This window comes from Pagrus pagrus (genome assembly GCF_965226575.1).
Source record: "Pagrus pagrus genome assembly, chromosome: 11".
Classification (NCBI taxonomy): domain Eukaryota; kingdom Metazoa; phylum Chordata; class Actinopteri; order Spariformes; family Sparidae; genus Pagrus; species Pagrus pagrus.
The window spans coordinates 33,353,275-33,373,421 of NC_140195.1; the positions used below are offsets into that span (position 1 = coordinate 33,353,275).

The 20,147-nt window shown below is 43.2% G+C and overlaps 1 protein-coding gene across 3 annotated transcripts in view; it reads right to left on the bottom strand.

The window, feature by feature from the left end:
- Nucleotides 1–20,147, bottom strand: part of LOC311265590 (rho guanine nucleotide exchange factor 10-like protein) — a 145,156-nt gene that overhangs the window by 84,699 nt on the left and 40,310 nt on the right. For 2 of the 3 annotated variants that reach the window (XM_084367403.1, XM_084367404.1), the window contains 6 exons: nt 15,990–16,103; nt 15,625–15,730; nt 15,064–15,167; nt 13,580–13,657; nt 13,001–13,180; nt 9,543–9,659 (listed from right to left, as the gene is read on the bottom strand). In XM_084367403.1, coding sequence (XP_084223529.1) covers nt 9,543–9,659; nt 13,001–13,180; nt 13,580–13,657; nt 15,064–15,167; nt 15,625–15,730; nt 15,990–16,103 — 699 coding nt within the window. Of the gene's footprint in view, nt 1–9,542; nt 9,660–13,000; nt 13,181–13,579; nt 13,658–15,063; nt 15,168–15,624; nt 15,731–15,989; nt 16,104–16,733; nt 16,899–20,147 lie in introns of those variants that run through there. The other variant, XM_084367405.1, reaches the window with a different exon arrangement.

Here is a 20,147-nt window from a genome sequence, read left to right on the forward strand (position 1 = left end):
TCAGTGAAGACACAGGCCGATCCTCAGCCCAAATTAAGGCCCTTACTGATGCTGACTGCAGCCCAATAACCATAAGACTGCATCTGCAGGAGAAGGGCTTAAAGAACAAAAAACTTCTTCAAAGACCACGTCTCCTCCCACGCCACAAACTTGCCCGTTTGGACTTTGCAAGGGAGCACCAAAAATGGGACATGAAAGGTCGAAAATGTTATTCTCTGACGAGGAAAAATTTTACCTGGACAGTCCTGATGGCTTCCAACATTACTGGCATTGCAAGGAGCTCCCACTGGAGATGTTTTCTATGCAGCACAGTGGAGGAGGCTCCATCATGATCCAGGGTGCTTTTTCCTTCAATGGAACAATGGAGCTTCAGGTTGTGCAGGGGCGTCAAATGGCGGCTGGCTATGTGGAGATGTTGCAGCAGGCATCCCTCTTGACTGAGGGCCCTCGTCTGTGCGGTGATGGCTGGGTCTTTCAACAGGACAACGCTGCAGTTCACAACGCCTGCCTGACGAAAGACTTCTTCCAGGAGAATAACGTTGCTCTTTTGGACCATCCTGCGTGTTCCCCTGATCTAAATCCCATTGAGAACGTTTGGGGATGGATGGCAAGGGAAGTTTACAAAAACGGACGTCAGTCCAGACCTTGGATGCCCTTCGTGAAGCCATCTCCACCACATGTAGCAACATTCCCACCAGCCTCCTGGAAACACTTGCATCACGCATACCTACACTAATTTTTGACGTGATCAACAAGAACGGTGGGGCTACTCACTACTGAGTCCTTTTTTGACACCTTTTAGTTCTGTTTTTTATTTTTTTTGGGCTTATGGTCTCGAACTTTTGATCAGCTGATGAACAGCCTGTTTGAGTTTAAATGCAGTTTTCAATAAATTGCCTACTTTATGTTTTTTGTCTCTTGCTCCTGTGTCTTCTTTTTGCATTTTGAAGCTCTACTTACAACCTGGTTACGATCCACCACCGCGAAATATGAATACTTGTAATTTTCCCCCGGTCTTAAGATTTTGTTCAGGAGTGTATAACCAGTGTTGTGCTAGTTACTGAAAAATAGTAACTAGTTACAGTTACTAGTTACTTTGTAAAAAAGTAACTCAGTTAGTAACTCATCTCATCTCATTCTCTCGTCCGCTATGTCCCTATTGGGGTCGCGGGGTGTTGCCGCTTTTATCCCCCCTTTCAGGGGGTTGCGGGGCTACTGGGGCCAAATCCAGCTCTCACAGGGCGAAGGCCATCAGTTAGTAACTCAGTTACTTAAACCAAAAAGTAATGCGTTACTGAGAAAGTAACTTTTTAGTTACTTTAAAACGTTTTTCCAATGCTCCCATTAAGTAAAGGTTGATTGATTGAATTCCCCTCTAGCTGTCATTTCAGTTCTGTACTGATGCTGAATAATACAAACAAAAAATTAAAACAACCGTTTCAATTCATTTGCATCCACATCACTGAATCTAATTAGCCAAGCACAGTTTACATGTTACCGAAATGTTGGTTTTCCCTTTGCTCTTGAGTTGAAAATAATGTGAGTATCTCCACGAGGAGAAACTTATCTTCCCTTTGTCACTCACCATCATGACCTGCCCTGACATGTCCAGTCCTCTTCATGGAGCGTGTCTGACTACGTGTCGGACGCTAGAGGGTGCCAAGTGCTTTGTTTTTCACAGTGTCTTTCTTTCAATTCAATGAAACTTTATTGATCGCTAAAATATTATGGGAACTGTGTGCCATTGTAAAACCTCACCAAAAGGAACGGAGTAACGCAGCGTTTGGTAACGGAAATGGAGTTAGTGAATTTAAAAAAACAACGCGTTACATTATTAGTTACTGAATAAAGTAACAGCATTACTGATAACGCGTTACTACTCAACACTGTTTATAACTATTATTATTATTATTATTATTAGGGCCCGAGCAGGAAACTTGTGAGGTCCCTATTGTTTCTGTAGTGATTATTATTTTCCTTCTGCCAAAATGATCGCATTTTTCACTGCCTGAACATACCCCTGCTCGGGCCCTAATAATCATTCGAAAAACAAAAGGGTCCTTGCAGGTTCCCTGCTCAGGCCCGTTCATTGCTGCTTGCAGCTTTAATTAGTGCTTGCCCAGGGAACCTGCAAGGACCCTATTGTTTTTCGAATTATCATTATTAGGGCCCGAGCAGGGAACCTGCAAGGACCCTATTGTTTTTCGAATGATTATTAGGGCCCCAGCAGGGAACCTGCAAGGTCCCTATTGTTTTTCAAATGATTATTATTATTGTTTATTTTTTATTATTTATTATTTATTTTATTAGGGCCCGAGCAGGGAACCTGCAAGGACTGCAAGCACTTTTGCGCTAAATTTCCATTTGCAAATTCGCCAAATGTTACAAACCTACTTTTTCGAACTCCTCCCAGGCAATTTCACCAAATAAAGGGGAACTACCGTTTTTTACAACCTGGACCTTATTTCTAGCATAAAATACGATCATTTACTCACCCAGATAACTTTTGTGTCATTTGGAGTCATTCAGACGAAATTAGATCCAGTGGAGCGCCGCGTATATCCATATAATGCGAGTGATCGGGGCACTGAAGCGCAGCCTCTATATAACGCATTATCTGCCGTGAAACTAGTTCATTTCACCAATATTTTGTTATGATACGCTAGTGCTATTCCCCTCTGAGTCCGGGGTTGCCTGTTATAAACATCTGGGGTCTGTAGGTTGACCTACTAACCTCTGACCTGGATGATGTCATCTCTGAAAGCCGCGCGCACAGCCGGCTTGTTTACCTGTAGTTTGCTACTGCTAGTTTTTTGCAACATGGCTGAATATTTTTCCGATTCTGAGGTGGTGGACGATGACTTTGTTTATGAAGGTCCAGGTTGTAAAAAATGGTAGTTCCCCTTTAACACCAAACTTTGCACACAGCATCTGTGGACCCTCCTGACAAAAAGTTATTAAACCAATTTTGATATTCCAAAAGACGCCCAAAATATAAAACAACTATTTCCTGCACATTGTGGTCAAACAGACAGTCTTGCATATCTTCACCAAATACAGTCCGATTAACACATGGACAGTTAAGACACGCATACACAATAATCAGGCAATGGAGCCGGATAAGCGACACGCCCTGACTGCGAGGGCCCGCTCATCACTGCTTTTAATTATCAGGGCCCGAGCAGGAAACCTGCAAGGTCCCTATTGTGGTCCCTATTGTTTTTGTAGTGATTCTTTTATTTATTTTTCTTTGTCCCAAATGATCGCACTTTTCACTGCCTGAACATGCCCCAAAACTCACCAAACTTGGAATATATGTCACACCTGGCGAAAAATGTTATAATCCGTTGTCGTTGTGAATTTCCTCCACTAGGTGGCACTATAATCAAGGAAAGTGCGTTTTGGCTTATCACTCCCATATACTTTGTCGCACATTCAAAAACCTGATATCCACATGTTCAGTGATTTGTGCTGGATCTCCTGATATAGGCCACGCCCATTTTTGCCTACCATTTTTTTTTTTCGCAAATTCGCGAAATGTTGCAAAACTACTTTTTCTAAGTCCTCCCAGACAATTTCACCAATTTGAACGAAACTTTGCACACATCATCACCCTTCTGACAAAAAGTTATTAGACTAATTTTGATATTCCAAAGAATACTCAAGTTATTAAATAACAACTTCCTGCAGATTTTGTTCCAAACAGGAAGTGTTGCATCTCTCCACATTGGTTTGTCTGAATGACATTAAACTCAGGATACTACTTCCCAATGACAGCCTAAGGCTCTGTGCAAAATTTTGGCTGATGACCACTAGGTGGCGCTTTTTAAAATGAAGTATTTTATATCTCCACATCGGTTGCTTGCATTAAAATGAAACTTGGTGGAGTTATTGTCAATGCCCTCCTGAGGATAGGTGTTGAAGGTTTTACCGATCCGACACTAGGTGGCGCTCTGGTTGCAGTCTAATTTATTATTTGGCACTGTGCCCAGACCATAACACTTATGGATATGAAATTAATAGGGGTGGTATAGACTGGCCCCTGTAACTCAAACACCAAAAATGACCAGCAGGTGACGCTATTATCAAGACAAAACTGTTCTTGGCCGTTAACTCCTATATAATATGTCGCACAGCTTTAAACCTTATATCTACGTTTTCCCTGAATTCAGCTGAATTGTGTGATGTCACGCCCACTTTCACGCTAGAATTCCATTCGCAAAATATCGCAAACCTACTTTTTCGAACTCCTCCCAGACAATTTCACTGATTTGCACAAAACTTTGCACACAGCATCTGTGGACACTCCTGACAAAAAGTTATTAAAATAATTTTGATCATGCAAAAAATGCCCAAAATATAGAACAACAATTTCCTGCACATTGTGGTCAAACAGACAGTCTTGCATGTCTTTACGAAATACCGTCCGATTAAAGGATAACTACCGTTTTTTACAACCTGGACCTTATTTCCAGCAAAATATATGGTCATTTACTCACCCAGATAACTTTGGTGTCATTCAGCGTCGTTCGGACGAAATTAGATCCAGTGTAGCGCCGATATATCCATATAATGAGAATAACGGGGCATCGACACACAGCCTCTATATAACGCATTATCTACCACGAAACTAGTTCATTTCACCAATATTTTGTTACGATATGCTAGTGCTATTCCCCTCTGAGTCCGGGCTTGTCTGTTGTCAACATCCGGGGTCTGTAGGTTGCCCTACTACCTCTGACCTGGAAGATGTCGTCTCTGAGCTGCGCGCGCACCCGCAACAGCCCGGCTTGTTTACCTGTAGCTGCTACTGCTAGTTTGACCCCGGATGTTGATAACGGACGAGCCCGGACTCAGAGGGGAATAGCACTAGCATATCGTAACAAAATATTGGTGAAATGAACTAGTTTCGTGGCAGATAATGCGTTATAGAGGCTATGTGTCGATGCCCCATCACTCGCTTTATATGGATATATCGGCGCTACGCTGGATCTAATTTCGTCCGAACGACTTCAAATGACACCAAAGTTATCTGGGTGAGTAAATGACCATATAGTTTGCTAGAAATAAGGTCCAGGTTGTAAAAAACGGTAGTTATCCTTTAACACAGTGGTTCTCAACCCTGGCGACACGAAAATGAAACGCAGATATCAAAGCGGTGCCCAAAAACGGCACAATAAACAAAAATGTGATGAATTTACTGCCAAGCTTCCGAAAATAACAGCTTTATTTGGAACGGTAAATCCTGTCAGACGTGAAGGATGCAGTGTGACAGGTGAGTAGTCTCATATAGCCGACAGTGTTTAATAAACAGCTAAAGTTACCAACAGTGGCGGCGTTTCCCAGATTCGATCGTTCTTAAGGACTTAAGAAGGCTCTTAAGAAGGGTACGGCTAAGAAGGAGCGCTAAGATACGGGTGTTTCCCAGACGCGTTCTTAACTACCTTCTTAGGAGAACCTTAAGATCAAGCCAAAGAAGCTTCTTAAGAAGCTCTTAGTGGGAGATGTCCACCACGGTGCTGCTGACACTGAATCAATCGATGCCAGGCAAATCGATCACCCACCTCTTTATCAGCGCATAAGTCACACACAGCGTCCCCCACCACCTCCAGGAAGCTCCCCACTGCGTAAAAACGCAGCGCAGCCAGGAGCTGCACCTCCGGGCTGAGGGCAAAATTGCAGCAGGTTGCTCTCTGGATGTGTGGAGACACAGAGTGATCAGCCGTTGGATCTCCGCACGGGGCAGCCGGTCCTTTGCCTGGACAGCCCGGTCTGACAGCACGTCCAGTGGGGAGAAGTGCTGACGCACGTATGCATTTATGTAAACCGTCTGGCTTCGCGCACGGCGACGCTGTTGGTTCGCAGCGAGAATGTGCTGTATTGCAGCCATGGTTTCTCACATGCGCGGACTTTGGCAATGTATTTATATAGAGTAGCAGGTGAAGCCTCTCTGGATGAGGTTCAGCTGAGTTCAATTAAATCTGTTTCCTTGATATCTGTGAAATGCCACAGGGTTGTTGTTTTTTTATGTGTAGTACTATAAACTCATATGCAGATGTGTGTGGAAAACTTAAACAGCCTAATTATGTTAAGTTAGTTAGTTATGCTGAGTATTTTTCATAATCAGAATAATATAACGTTATGGCTTTCATATAGTCTAACTCTAACCTACGGATAATTTGTCTTAAACGGCTATAGCCTACAGACATACTGCCTGCCACACAAGAGTCATAAAGAATAGGTTTCATAAATAAAAATACAAGCTATAATAAAAATATCAACCGGCATGTTAGTTAACAACTTTTTTCTGAAATGTTATAGCCACCAGACAGCCACACACAGCCGGCCAGGATGTAGAAAGCAACAGCGAGGTTGACGGGGATGAAACAGGGCAGCCTGATTGCGAAGATAGTGACCAACAGACAGGGTACATTGTAGATGAAGGAGACACCCCAGTGTTACCGTCAGATGAGGAGTCCACCGTGCGCCTTGAAGCTTCAGTGCCAGGACAGGGAGAGCGCAGGCCCGCGGGTTCACCATCAAGTCAGGGAGAGAGCACCGTGCACCGTGCGCCTTGAAGCTTCAGCGCCAGGAGAGAGCGAGCCTAGCCCCGGGGCTTCAACATCAATTCAGGGACAGGTGTAAAGGTGTAAAGAGCCTCTAAGACACATGTTACAGACGGCAGACCGCCCCCCACCCGACAACCCTTAAAAATAAAAAATGTTTTTAATAAGGGCCCACTCAAGGATAGTCGCGGGGGCGCACGTTTACGTTACGGTGCTGGCTGTGTCTGTATGTGTGAATGAGAAGGGCAGACATGAGACTAGTGGACAGGTTCGTTGTTGTTGTTTTGGTGTAGTTAAGCTGACAGTAACTGGTTTTGAGTAATAAAATGCCTGTTTGAGACCAACCGCTCGTCGTCCTTCTAACTTCCGGTCGGACGCTACATTAATTTTGCGCATTTATATTTTTCCAAAATGATTTGGCGACCCCCAGAAATCATCTCGCGACCCCAATTGGGGTCGGGACCCCAAGGTTGAGAATGGCTGCTTTAACACACCGAGCAGGGAACCTGCAAGGACCCTATTGTTTTTGTAGTGAGCATTTTTTGTCCCAAATGATCGCATTTTTCACTGCCTGAACATACCCCAAAACTCACCAAACTTGGAATATATGACACATCTGCCAGAAAATTTTATAATCTGTTGTCGTTGTGAATTTCCATCACTAGGTGGCGCTGTAATCAAGGAAAGTGCCTTTTGCCTTATAACTCCCACATACTTTGTTTTATAGGCCACGCCCATATCCGCCTACCGTTTTTTTTCGCTAGCTCGCGAAATGTCGCAAACCTACTTTTTCGAACTCCTCCCAGGCAATTTCACCAATTCCCACGAAACTTTGCACACAGCATCTGTGGACCCTCCTGACAAAAACTTATTAAAAGAATTTTGATATTCCAAAGAATACTCAACTTATTAAATAACAACTTCCTGCACATTTCCTTCAAAACAAGGAAGTCTTGCATATCTCCACATCGGTTCATCCGAATGACATGAAACTCAGGATAGTACTTCCGCATGAGCCCCTAAGGTTCTGTGGACAATCTTGCCCGATGACCACTAGGTGGCGCTCTTTAAATTGAAGTATTTTATATCTCCAGATTGGTTGGTCGGATTAACACAAAACTTGGTACACTCATTGCCAATGCCCTCCTCAGGACATCTGTCGAAGCTTTTACTGATCCACCACTAGGTGGCGCTCTGGTGCCAGTTTCATTAGGGCCCCAGCAGATAACCTGCGATGTCCCTATTGTTCAAAAACCATATATCCACGCGTTCCCTGAATTCTGTTGAATCTCCTGATATAGGCCACGCAAATTTGCGGCCTAGATTCTTTTTCCGCAAATTCGCAAAATTTCCAAAACCTACTTTTTCGAACTCCTCCCAGGCAATTTCAACCGATTTGCACCAAACTTTGCAAACAGCATCTGTGGACCCTCCTCACAAAAAGTTATTGAAAGAATTTTGATATTCCAAAGAATACTCAAGTTATTAAATAACAACTCCCTGCACATTTCGTTACAAACAGGAAGTCTTGCATATCTCCACATTGCTTTGACCGAATGACATGAAACTCAGGATACTACTTCCCCATGAGCCCCTCAGGCCCTGTGCAAAATCTTTGCGGACGACCACTAGGTGGCGCTCTTTAAATTGAAGTATTTTGTATCTCACATCGGTTGCTCAGATTAACCAGAAACTTGGTACAATTATTGTCAATGCCCTCCTGAGGATATCTGTTGAAGCTTTGACCGATACGCCACTAGGTGGCGCTCTGGTGGCAGTCTAATTTCATATTTGGCACTGTGCCCACACCACAACACTTATGGATATCAAATTCATAGGTGTGGTATAGACTGGCCCCTGTAACTCAAACACCAAAAATGACCAGCAGGTGGCGCTATTATCAACACAAAAAACGTTTTTGCCTAATAACTCCCACATAACATGCCGCACATTGTTAACCCTTATATCTACGTGTTCCCTGCATACAGCTGAATTGTGTGATGCAGGCCACGCCCACTTTCACGCTACATTTCCATTCACAAATTTGCTGAATGTCGCAAACCTACTTTTTCAAACTCCTCCCACCCAATTTCTCTGATTTGCCCCAAACTTTGCACACAGCATCTGTGAACCCTGCTGACAAAAGGTTATTAAAACAAATGTGGTAGTCCAAAGGACGCCCAAAATATAAAACAACAATTTCCTACAAATTGTGGTTAAACAGACAGTCTTGCATATCTTCATCAAATGCAGTCCCATTAACACTTAAGTTTTTTTAATTGTGTTCCATGCCCCAATGACGGTTTGTGCAAATCCGCCAATAGGGAGCGCTTTTATTGCTAAATGACGAAAGAACAGCTTTCCTGCCTTCACTTTTGATTCCTCAGCGGAAGTTGTTGCATGACCAAGCCCCGACAGCCACATGCCCCGACAGCAACGTGAAGCGACAGCAGCACGCCGCGACAGCAGCATGCCCCGACGCGCGTGGACTGCGTGGGCCCGTTCATCGCTGCTTGCAGCTTTAATTATTATTATCATCATCATTATTATTATATAATAGACTTTTAGTCTATTTTATTCTATCTGACTTGTTTTGTGTCTGTGTACAACTTACGTGCCTTTAATTGCCCCCCGGGGACAAATAAAGTTTTTTTAATTGAATTGAATTGAATTATTATCATCATCATGATCATTATCATCATCATAATTATCATGATTATTATTATTGTCATTATTATTATCATTAATAAAATGAATTAATACTACCAAAAAATTAATACCAGCTTTTTTTAAATGGATCAAGTTCAGTGAATGTTCAGTGCAGACTGTAATGTAGCTGGTCGATTTGTCAAAACAAAAGCATTAGATAAAAATAGATGCGTTTCAGTTCCAACAGACAGACAAGTGAAATACTCAGAAGAGAGCCAAGGCTGGACTGTATGGTTGAAATGGTTTTAAACAACAAATTTTGAGCACCTTGAGAAAGTCCAAGAAAACAGGTTTAGACATGCAGGCCTTCTTGATCAGAGCCATGGCGTTGGTGAAGTTGTTGATGTAGTCACTATATACGTTCAGCACCATGGACTTTGAAAACTGTGGAGGAAAGAGTGTGACATCAGGACACTGTGGTATTATAACAGACAGCAGGGACAAATAAAACTGTTTTCATTTCATGGACACTGATTTAAACGACCTCTGCAGAAACTCACTGCCAGTGTTCTAGTGGAGATGCAAAAGACTCCAAAGATAAAAAATGTGCGGCTGATGTTTCAGGTTACAAGGTTCATCTATTTTTCATTCTACAGCACAGAGTGAAATGAAATGAAACTAATCAGCTTACTAAACTCCATGCATGTCTCAAGGACATTAAGACCTGGATGACCTGCAATTTTCTGCTGTTAAACTCAGATAAAACCGAAGTTATAGTACTTGGTCCTAAACAACTTAGAGATGCATTATCTAATGATATAGCGAGTTTGGATGGCATTAACTTGGCCTCCAGCACCACCGTCAGGAATCTGGGAGTTATCTTTGATCAAGATATGTCCTTCAACTCCCACATAAAACAAATTTCAAGGTCTGCATTTTTTCATCTACGTAACATTGCAAAAATCAGGCCCATCCTGTCTCAAAAAGACGCAGAAAAGCTAGTCCATGCATTTGCTACTTCCAGGCAGGACTATTGTAATTCTCTATTATCAAGCTGCCCTAACAAGTCTCTAAAGAGTCTCAAGCTGGTCCAGAATGCTGCGGCACGTGTACTGACAGGAACTAAGAAAAGAGATCATATTACTCCCGTATTGGCCTCTCTGCACTGGCTCCCTGTAAAATCAAGAATAGAGTTTAAAATCCTTCTCCTCACTTACAAAGCTGTTAATGGTCAGGCACCATCATATCTCCAGGAGCTCATACTACCCTATCACCCAACTAGAGCATTACGCTCCCAGAACGCAGGATTACTTGTAGTTCCTAAAGTCTCCAAAAGTAGAATGGGAGCCAGAGCCTTCAGCTATCAAGCTCCTCTTCTGTGGAACCATCTTCCTGTTTTGGTCCGGGAGGCGGACACCCTCTCTACCTTTAAGAGTAGACTTAAGACCTTCCTCTTCAATAGAGCTTATAGTTAGGGCTGGACCAGCTCTTAGTTATGCTGCTATAGGCCTAGTCCGGGGGACAATGACACACTGAGCTTCTCTCTCCTCCCCTCTCCTCTCCTCTCCATCTGTATACATTATGCCTGTATACATGCCCCATCTCTGCATGTCACTGACTTACTTCTTCCCCGGAGTCCTTGTGCTTTCTAGTCCTACAGGCTCCCATGGATCCTGGCCGCGCCCGGGTCGTGGATCGTGGATGCGCCTACTGCTATGGCCCTGCCTGATCGTGGATGCGCCCACTGCTATGGCCCTGCCTGATCGTGGATGCGCCTACTGCTATGGCCCTGCCTGATCGTGGATGCGCCTACTGCCATGACCCTGCCTGACACCCACCACTACTGTCGCTAATATTAGTCACATCTCTGTTACATACGTTACACTACTATTATTGTAATGCATTACTACATACCATCCTTACCATTAATCACTACTACTGTTATCACTAGTAATCACATTTCCATGTGCATTTCATTATTATTGCTGTAATACATCTTTATGTACTTTCACTCCTGTCAACCATCGCTTATAATTGAATACATTGTGATCTCGTTGATCTGCTCTGTACATGCGACATCTATTGCACGTCTGTCCGTCCTGGGAGAGGGATCCCTCCTCTGTGGCTCTCCATGAGGTTTCTTCCGCATTTTTTTTCCCTGTTAAAAGGGCCTTTTTTTGGGGCAAGTTTTTCCTCACTCGAATCGAGGGTCGAAGGACAGAGGGTGTCGTCTCTGTACAGATTGTAAAGCCCTCTGAGGCAAACTGTGATTTGTGAATTTGGGCTATACAAATAAAATTTGATTTGATTTGATTTGAGAGTTGTACAACCAAATGCAAGCTGTTGTTCATTTATGGTACTCACAAAAACACAATCAAAACAACAATAAGTCATTAAAAGAAACTATTAATTATAGTGGATTGAGTGAGAGGCATCTCACAAAACTCTGATCAACCTCTAAACTACAGTGCTAATAAACACACCATGATTCTTCTGCTAAACTGTCTATTTCCGCCTTAAAATGTTTTCAGAAAGAGATTTTAGTGACTGTTTCGCTGAAATAGAGACAGATCTTGAACCAGAAGTGGCTGCCATATTTTTTCTGTACTGTGAAAACCAAGGCTTTAATCAAACTGTAAAACAAGGCAGTGCTGATCAAATATGAACCAAAATTCTGTCACTACACAGGATATTGTTTGTGATTTTTTGGTGCTTGGTGTGGTCTCTTTTTGTTTTGTGCTTGCAGAGGTGCTTGGAGAGGCTGGGCGGAGCCTTCCTACCGGAGCCGCAGTGCGCACCTGAAGCAGGTTGGCAATCAGCGGCTGCTGATAAAGCCCTGCTCTTCACGCTGCCTGTTGCCAGATGATTATGTCTACGTGATGTGGTATATATACTCTCCATTACTATTGTTTCATTTCGTTCCGCTCTCTTGGAAAGACTAACTACCTTCGTGCTTTTTTTTTGTGTTCGCCAGCCCACCGGCTCCCTGTGTCACCTGTTCCGACCATCCAGCCCTCCGCACCTCTGCAGCCAGTGGACTCCCTCTGTGTTCTCCGGCGTATCGACGCACCACATTCCCACCTGCCTCCCCGTGGGCCACCGCGCCTTCACCTCGACGCTACCAGACTGAGACTCCGCCTGGAGCGCACAGCTCCCGCACCATCTACAGCCTCCCATTCATAAATAAATAAATCACTCCTGTAATCAGCTCCAGCCTCAGTGTCCGCATTTTGGGTCCTCCCTACACCTAAACCGAGCACAACAAATATTTCAGAAACACTTTTTAGTGTTTTGCCAAAACCAAGCACCACCCACAGCAGTGCATCACCCATCGGCAGGAGTGTTTATTGGTCTGGTGCGGCGCAGTGCATTCTAGTTATTGTAGGTTTTCTACCTTTTGAGCAGAAGGGAGCCCTTATCTCTGTTTTCTCTGCTCATGCACGACCAATTTTGTGTCTTTCTACTGTAAAGACAGCCCAGTTTTATGCAAGAGCCATCTTTCCAGCAGTGAAGTACTTTTGCCATCAATACGATATACAGTAGCTGCTTCTGTGTAATGAAATAACTTTTATTCAGGCGCTATATATTAAAGGGGCACTCCACAGATTTAAAACACAAAGATCAGCTAATTTATTTGTCATGTTTACATCCACTCAGCCTGTGAAAACTGCTGTTTAATGTAATGTCTGTATGACGTAAAATCTGTGTTACAGATGGCGGGTGTGGTGTGATCTGCTGGAAACCCATCAGAAGGAAGAAAAGAAAGAAATGACTGTGTGACTGACCGAGGCTACAAACAGGTCTCCTATCTTCTCACTGTGATCCCACTCAGCCACACGGGATGCCAGGGCAATCTGGAACATTGAGTGGCACTGATGGATCTCCTGCAGACGGTAAAAGATCTGGCGCACTTTCTTGTGGTTTAGGATCAAGTTCTGTGGCTCCAGCAAAGGCTTCTGGTACTCCTGAGAGACAAAGAAAGGTCAGCTTGACATGCTGTAGATGGCCAGGATTATATGGCATACGCAGCATTTTATCTCTTTATCAGCAAGGTAGTGCAATAAGTGCGTACTTTCTACTGAACTTTATAATTTTTCTAAAGCTAAATAATGAATTGAATTGTAACTTAGGGTTAGGGGTTAGGATCAGGACTTTTAAGTAAAATAAGTAATTTTATGGTCAGCATAAGATATTCTCCACACAAGAACTGAAGAACTGAATCTTTAGAGTGAGTTTAGAGAAATGTTTTCAGATGGACAGTGAAGACAAACAGCTGGAATCACCAGTCCTCATAATGTGTTTGTTTCATTTTTGGTTCGTCCCAGAGAGAAAAGGCCTCTCATCTGATGTGTTGTGTGACTCACCTGCAAGATTCTTTTGAGAGAGTCCAGGTAGCTGCTCTCACTCTGCACAATGGAGCTGAGGATGAGACGTCTGACCACCTGGAAGAGGCAGTGAAAAACTCTCACACTGATGCAGATTAAACATATCTGCACTAACTATAAAGGGTTTCACCGATAGAATGTAAAATAAAAGCTAATATTAGCAAAGTGACAGTGTCTCAAATAATAGCAGTGGCCAGCAAAATCAAATAAAAGGCTTTCAGTAATAAAGGCCAGGTAAAAAACTAGAATTACCACATCATGGTTGTATGCCTCTGCGTACCAGTCAAGTTGCTGTTTCTAAGCTATGGCTAGATGTCAGGCAGAACATTATGATAGCACAGTGAAGTTGACTGTTGACCTTTTGGATATAAAATGTCTTCTCTTCATCATTTTATCCTATTAGACATTTGCATAATATTTGTCATACTTATTATATGAATTGTTGACAAGAATGGGACAGATGGACAACCTGAAAACATGGTACAGGAACGAGATCTGAACAGGGCAACTGACTCTACACCTGTTTCACCTAAAGGCCTGGTTCTTGACATAGTTGTGGCAAAATAAGAGCCCTGACCACTAAGTGAGAATAGGAGTTATTTAATTCCCATTGCATATTTGAAGTACAATTGATAAATATTGCAGATATGTCAGTTAATCATTAGCCCCATTCACACAGTGTGAAGTTACTGAGGTGGAGTGGGGGGACAGTTCGTTCCAGGTCTGATCCGCCACCGGAGGTAGAAACTGCAATAGAGGGGAGTTCCATTCTGTGTGAATGGAAAAGCCGGCAGCGCGGGACAGGATTTTGTCTGTCTGATGGTCTTCACACTCTGACAACTAAACAGATCCTTCACTCATCAAATAAAAGAGAACCTGTTTACTGATGGCAATAATCTAATTATGTCATTTTGAGTGAAAAACAAAACTTCTTCACTTCACTTTTCACAATACATGGTGGGTCAGAATGTCAATTACAACACTTTAAAAACAGCAGCCATATGATTATTAACATGTTTAGATGTACAGGTGGAAACACGTTAAAAAACAACAGAGATGTCAATGTCATGATGTGTACCGTCACACCTCTTTTGGTACTGTACCGCCAGCATGCTGTATGAAATGACACAGTTGAGCGGCTATATGTCGGCGCTGCTTAGCTCAGTGTGAACAAACAAAGGCGGCATAAAGGCGAGGCAGCGTAACGACGAGCCTTCGTTGCGGCGATAATGTGGAGTCTTTGTGTGAAAAGGGCCGTTGATAGATCTGAATCTGTAATCATTACAATGCAATACCCTAAAACTATATTCTGCTGTCTATTTAAACTGAGTACTAGATTTAATCTTCTAACTCATTCATTATGGCTCATTTTGATGAACATAAAATGGCCTTCCAAGATTATCTGGTCCTTTTGATACACTGGCATGTGCACATGGCCAATAATCATGAGAATATGCACACACCTGCTGACTATTGAGCCCCTCTGGCATGGGGCATAGTTGTGGAGGAGGGTGCTTTAAGTCACACACAGACACATCCATGTAACCTGCATCATCCTTTCCCTCGCCTGCAAAATAAAAACACAACCACTTTATTCACACAGATAAAGACACACACACATTCTATTTTCTGACTTCACATTTGCAAATATTTTGCAAAACATCTTACCCCAAAGAAGTACGTACTGCTTAACAACAGATGTGTCTTTGGAAAACAATCATTTCTGTGTCTAGTTTTGTCTTGATATGCTGATGTGGTTGGCAATTGTTGGAGCTTTTGTGCCTGTTAATCATATTGCCCATGTTTATACCTGTCTGCCACTAGGAGTTTGTTCAAATGCCTCATCAGGACTGGTTTTAAATGTCTCCACATTCTGAAATATTTGCCATGATGAAATTGATAAGAAATGAATCATTTCTGCATTCTTCTCGCACACTTCTTGCGGCTTAAAGGTACTATAAATCTGATTTCCACAAACTGAATACCTTGAGTGACCTTGATAATCTCACTTCCAGTTTCTGTACCTGATTCTTTTCTTTGCAGAAATGACACTTTGCGAATCATAGCTAACTTTGTCTTTTCAAAACCGTCCTTGGTACCATTCTTCGCTGCTTTCATCAACTGCTGCACCTGGAAAACACAATTAAAGTATATTAACCAAGGTTACTGCAGATAGTAAAATCTAAAACAAATATTTGTCAAAAATGAACTCATTCAATTTCACTAAACTCAGCCCTCATTTGTATCTCATTACTCTGCTGGTTAATCCCAGATTCTCCACTGATATCTTTTTTTATTTAAGATCTGACACCTTTTACAGGCCAGCAGAACAAGCCCTGAGAGAATGGCTCCAAACATTTGGAGTGATTAGTTTCAGTCAGAACCCCACCTTAGTGTCACAGCTCTGTCTGATGTGGGTAACATGAGGTGAACTGAGACGCACTGCCAACTCCCTACTGGTGACAGCACAACGTTCCTTCAGTCTCAGCACATCTGCAGGTAGCTGGCATCCATCAGCAGACCGCAGAGTAGAAAAACAGGGTTCAAGATTAACACACCTGGCAACATTTCAAGAAGAAAACATTCTAACAAGAAAATGCAACAACAGCAACTTCATACACGGATGCCAGGAATTCAATCAAATATCACAATGGGTAGGTCAACAACTACACCTTTAACGCAAAAAAATCATGGAGTTGGTGAATCATTCATTGAAAAACCCTTGAACCCTTCATCTGAGGTCCAGTATTACACATGATTTAATTATTATTGTGTTTACTTCATTGGAGACTTCAACACTGATATTTTACATAATCCGATATCACTGTGTTAGTGTTGTTCCTGGAACATTATAAATAATACTGCTGCAGGACCGTCAGTGAAACTGACCAATCACGTTTTTGTAATGTCATAGCTTAGCAACTCATGGAGAAAGACCAGAAAAAGTAGTTTTGTTGCCCAAACCTAACAAAGTAGTTTGTTGCCCAAACCTAACAAAGTAGTTTTGTTGCCTAAACCTTAAAGTAGTCTGTCTCCAGATTCCATCTGTACTCAGAGTAAAGTGATTCCATACTGAATTTCAGTTATTGCAATTATTTACCTTGATTATAGCTTCAGAAGACAAAGCACCTACCTCATATATTAGTGAATGTCTTGCATTCAGACAAATCAGTCCTCCCTCACACGCTTATAAAAACATCCAGCTTATCCCAAACATTGTGAGACATCCTCCCCATTAAAAAAACAGTTGAGGAACTCCTTATTCCTGATGATTTACTTCATGACATCTCCACACTGAAAGCTGACTTGTGTTTCAAGGTGTCATTTTCTAAACACTAACACATGAGCTGAGAGGGGAAAGTCCGACAGCAGGAGTAACACATGGTGACAAAAGCAGAAGACAGAAATGCTGACAGAGCTAGGGACTGCCAGAAATAATTCACTTCCTCTTTTTTTTAAACCAGGTTTCATTCATACTGTACATTACATAGAAACTAGCCATGGTTAATCCCCACCAAGGTGATTTTTAGGTTGGATCAATATGGACTTTTTGAGGTCAGTTTTAGTCACAATTCAACAATGTAAATGTAAAAAAACAAAAAAAGTTCAAAATTCTCTTCTGGATCCAGCCAGAAAGCTTACCTGATCTTAAAGACGCACTTACCATTATTCTGATATCAACATTAGGTTGAATGGCTTTGAAATGTGTCAGTTGTGGTGACAAACCTGCAGAGAATTCTCATCAATGTAATAAATGTAAGTTGCTATGACCAGAAAGTCCAGTCACTTTGTTACCCTGACACATGGTACGAACTTGGTCTGTCAGCTCAGTCTTTTATTTCAGGAAGAGTCAAGTAAGTTCTCTGATTTATGCTATGGGAAGCAAGGCTGAAAAGATGACTGGTTCCTTTGAATTTACCCCAGAACTGCAGAAAAAAAAAGACTGGAAAGAATTTGATGACTACTTTCTACAAAAAGGATCTCACTTAGCGGTTCCAGCTGATGGCTGTCTTCAGGCTGGCACAAGTCATTCGCATTGGCAGTGAAACCTCCTTTACACTAGTGCTCAACACCAGAGCCCCCCAGGGCTGTGTGCTCAGCCCCCTCCTGTTCACACTGTACACCCATGACTGCACTCCCATGACTTCACAATAGAGAAGAACTCTATTGTGAAGTATGAAGATGACACCACCATCACCAGCCGTATTATAAACAACGATGAGAGTTCATATCAGGAGTAAATCAACAATCTTGCAGAGTGGCACACAGAGAACAACCTACTGCTCAACGTCAGCAAAACCAAGCAGCTGATTGTTGATTTTAGAAAGAAGGAGGCAGTGACACACACCCCTGTCTACATCAGTGGAGCTGAGGTGGAGCAGGTGAACAGTTTAAGGGTCCTTGGAATTACCTTCACTGAGAACCTATCATGGTCATCACACATCACCACCCTGGTTAAAAAAGCACAGAGAAGCCTCTACTTCCTACGGAAACTTAGGAAGGCTAAATTCAGGAGCAAGATTCTGGTCAACTTTTATAGAGGGGCAACAGCAAGCATTCTGACTGGAAACATCACAAATTGACATAGTTCATCATGGCCCAGGACAGGAAGGCTCTACAGATGGAGTTATTATAGCTACGGTTTAGGAACTGGACCATGCCACTCCTCCTCGCTGATGTTAACTAACCAGCTTGCAGAATCCGCACCGTAATAAGGGGTCTCTGGTTTGATGCAGCAAAACATAAAACGAAACCCCGGACTTCGTCTGAACGAGAGGATCTGCAGGATCTCATGACACGGCGCAGTACATAGCCTCTTCTTCATTGTGGCTGCAACCCCTCTCAACACAACGTGCATGCACTCAACTCGCAGTAAACTCTGTCGCACCATACTGACGTCACACATACACACAGCGCACTAACGTCACATACCTCTTATGTCACAAGCAAGTCATACATACGATCGTGGATGCGCCTACTGCTATGGCCCTGCCTGATCGTGGATGCGCCTACTGCTATGGCCCTGCCTGATCGTGGATGCGCCTACTGCCATGACCCTGCCTAACACCCACCACTACTGTCGCTAATATTAGTCACATCTCTGTTACATACGTTACACTACTATTATCGTACTGCATTACTACATACCATCCTTACCATTAATCACTACTACTGTTATCACTAGTAATCACATTTCCATGTGCATTTCATCATTATTGCTGTAATACATCTTTATGTACTTTCACTCCTGTCAACCATCGCTTATAATCGAATACATTGTGATCTCGTTGATCTGCTCTGTACATGCGACATCTATTGCACGTCTGTCCGTCCTGGGAGAGGGATCCCTCCTCTGTGGCTCTCCCTGAGGTTTCTTCCGCATTTTTTTTTCCCTGTTAAAAGGGCCTTTTTTTGGGGCAAGTTTTTCCTCACTCGAATCGAGGGTCGAAGGACAGAGGGTGTCGTCTCTGTACAGATTGTAAAGCCCTCTGAGGCAAACTGTGATTTGTGAATTTGGGCTATACAAATAAAATTTGATTTGATTTGATTTGATTTGATACACATCAGGCTCAGCCTGTAACACTGATCTGCCATCCAGGCCCAGCCAATCACACCACCTGTGTCTCATCAATCCAACCACCTGCGTCTCGTCAACCTAACCATCTGTGCCTCATTAACTCAACCACCTATGTCGCCCAGCCTGATTCAATCACCTGCGAAATCTATATATGCAAGCCTAACCATTTCTCACCCGTTCTTCTCAAGCTCTGACATTCATTTGCACTAAGACAAGCTAAAAAATGTAAAACCTTACCATCTTCCCGACGAACTAAGAGCTGTTTCTTAATCCCTCTGGCGATGATCTTTTCGTCGAACATTCCGTCATCTCTGAATCTCCTCCACCTGTGATCACCTCCACTCGGGCACGACCAACCAGGCAGCCACCACGCCTGCACTCCACCATCCAAGTCCCCCGGCAGCACATCGTCCACTACTCTGCATCCAGCGGCTCCAGCCAGACACCACGTATATCCTCCCCCTGCTCGGACATCATTGACTTCGCTGTTCGCACCAGCCCTCAACGTCTGTCCTTTATCTCCCACTTACATCCCTGCCACCCCCCCTTCCCTCCCGCCGCAACATGGCATCACTTCCTCTCTTTTCTCTTTTCTTTCTTCACGACGACCAACTCACCCAGGTTGGCCCCTCAACTCACTCTCCCCTTCCTTCCAAACGTATCCAGTCGCCATCTCCACACTTCTTTAGGGGCACAAGCTCCGCCCCTCTTATCCCCGAAATTCAAATCCTTGGCACCAGGCTCGGATTCTTGACCCCCCTTTCCTGCCATTCAACGCACTTGAACCCCCTTTCCATCTCATCCAACGCACTTGAAACCCCTTTCTATTTCGTGCAATGCACTCAACCCCTCTTTCTTTCATCCACCTACCTCAACCCTCCTTTCCCTCATCCACCTACCTCGACCCTCCTTTCCCTCATCCACCTACCTCGACCCCTCTCTCCCTCATCCAACTACCCTAGACCCCTC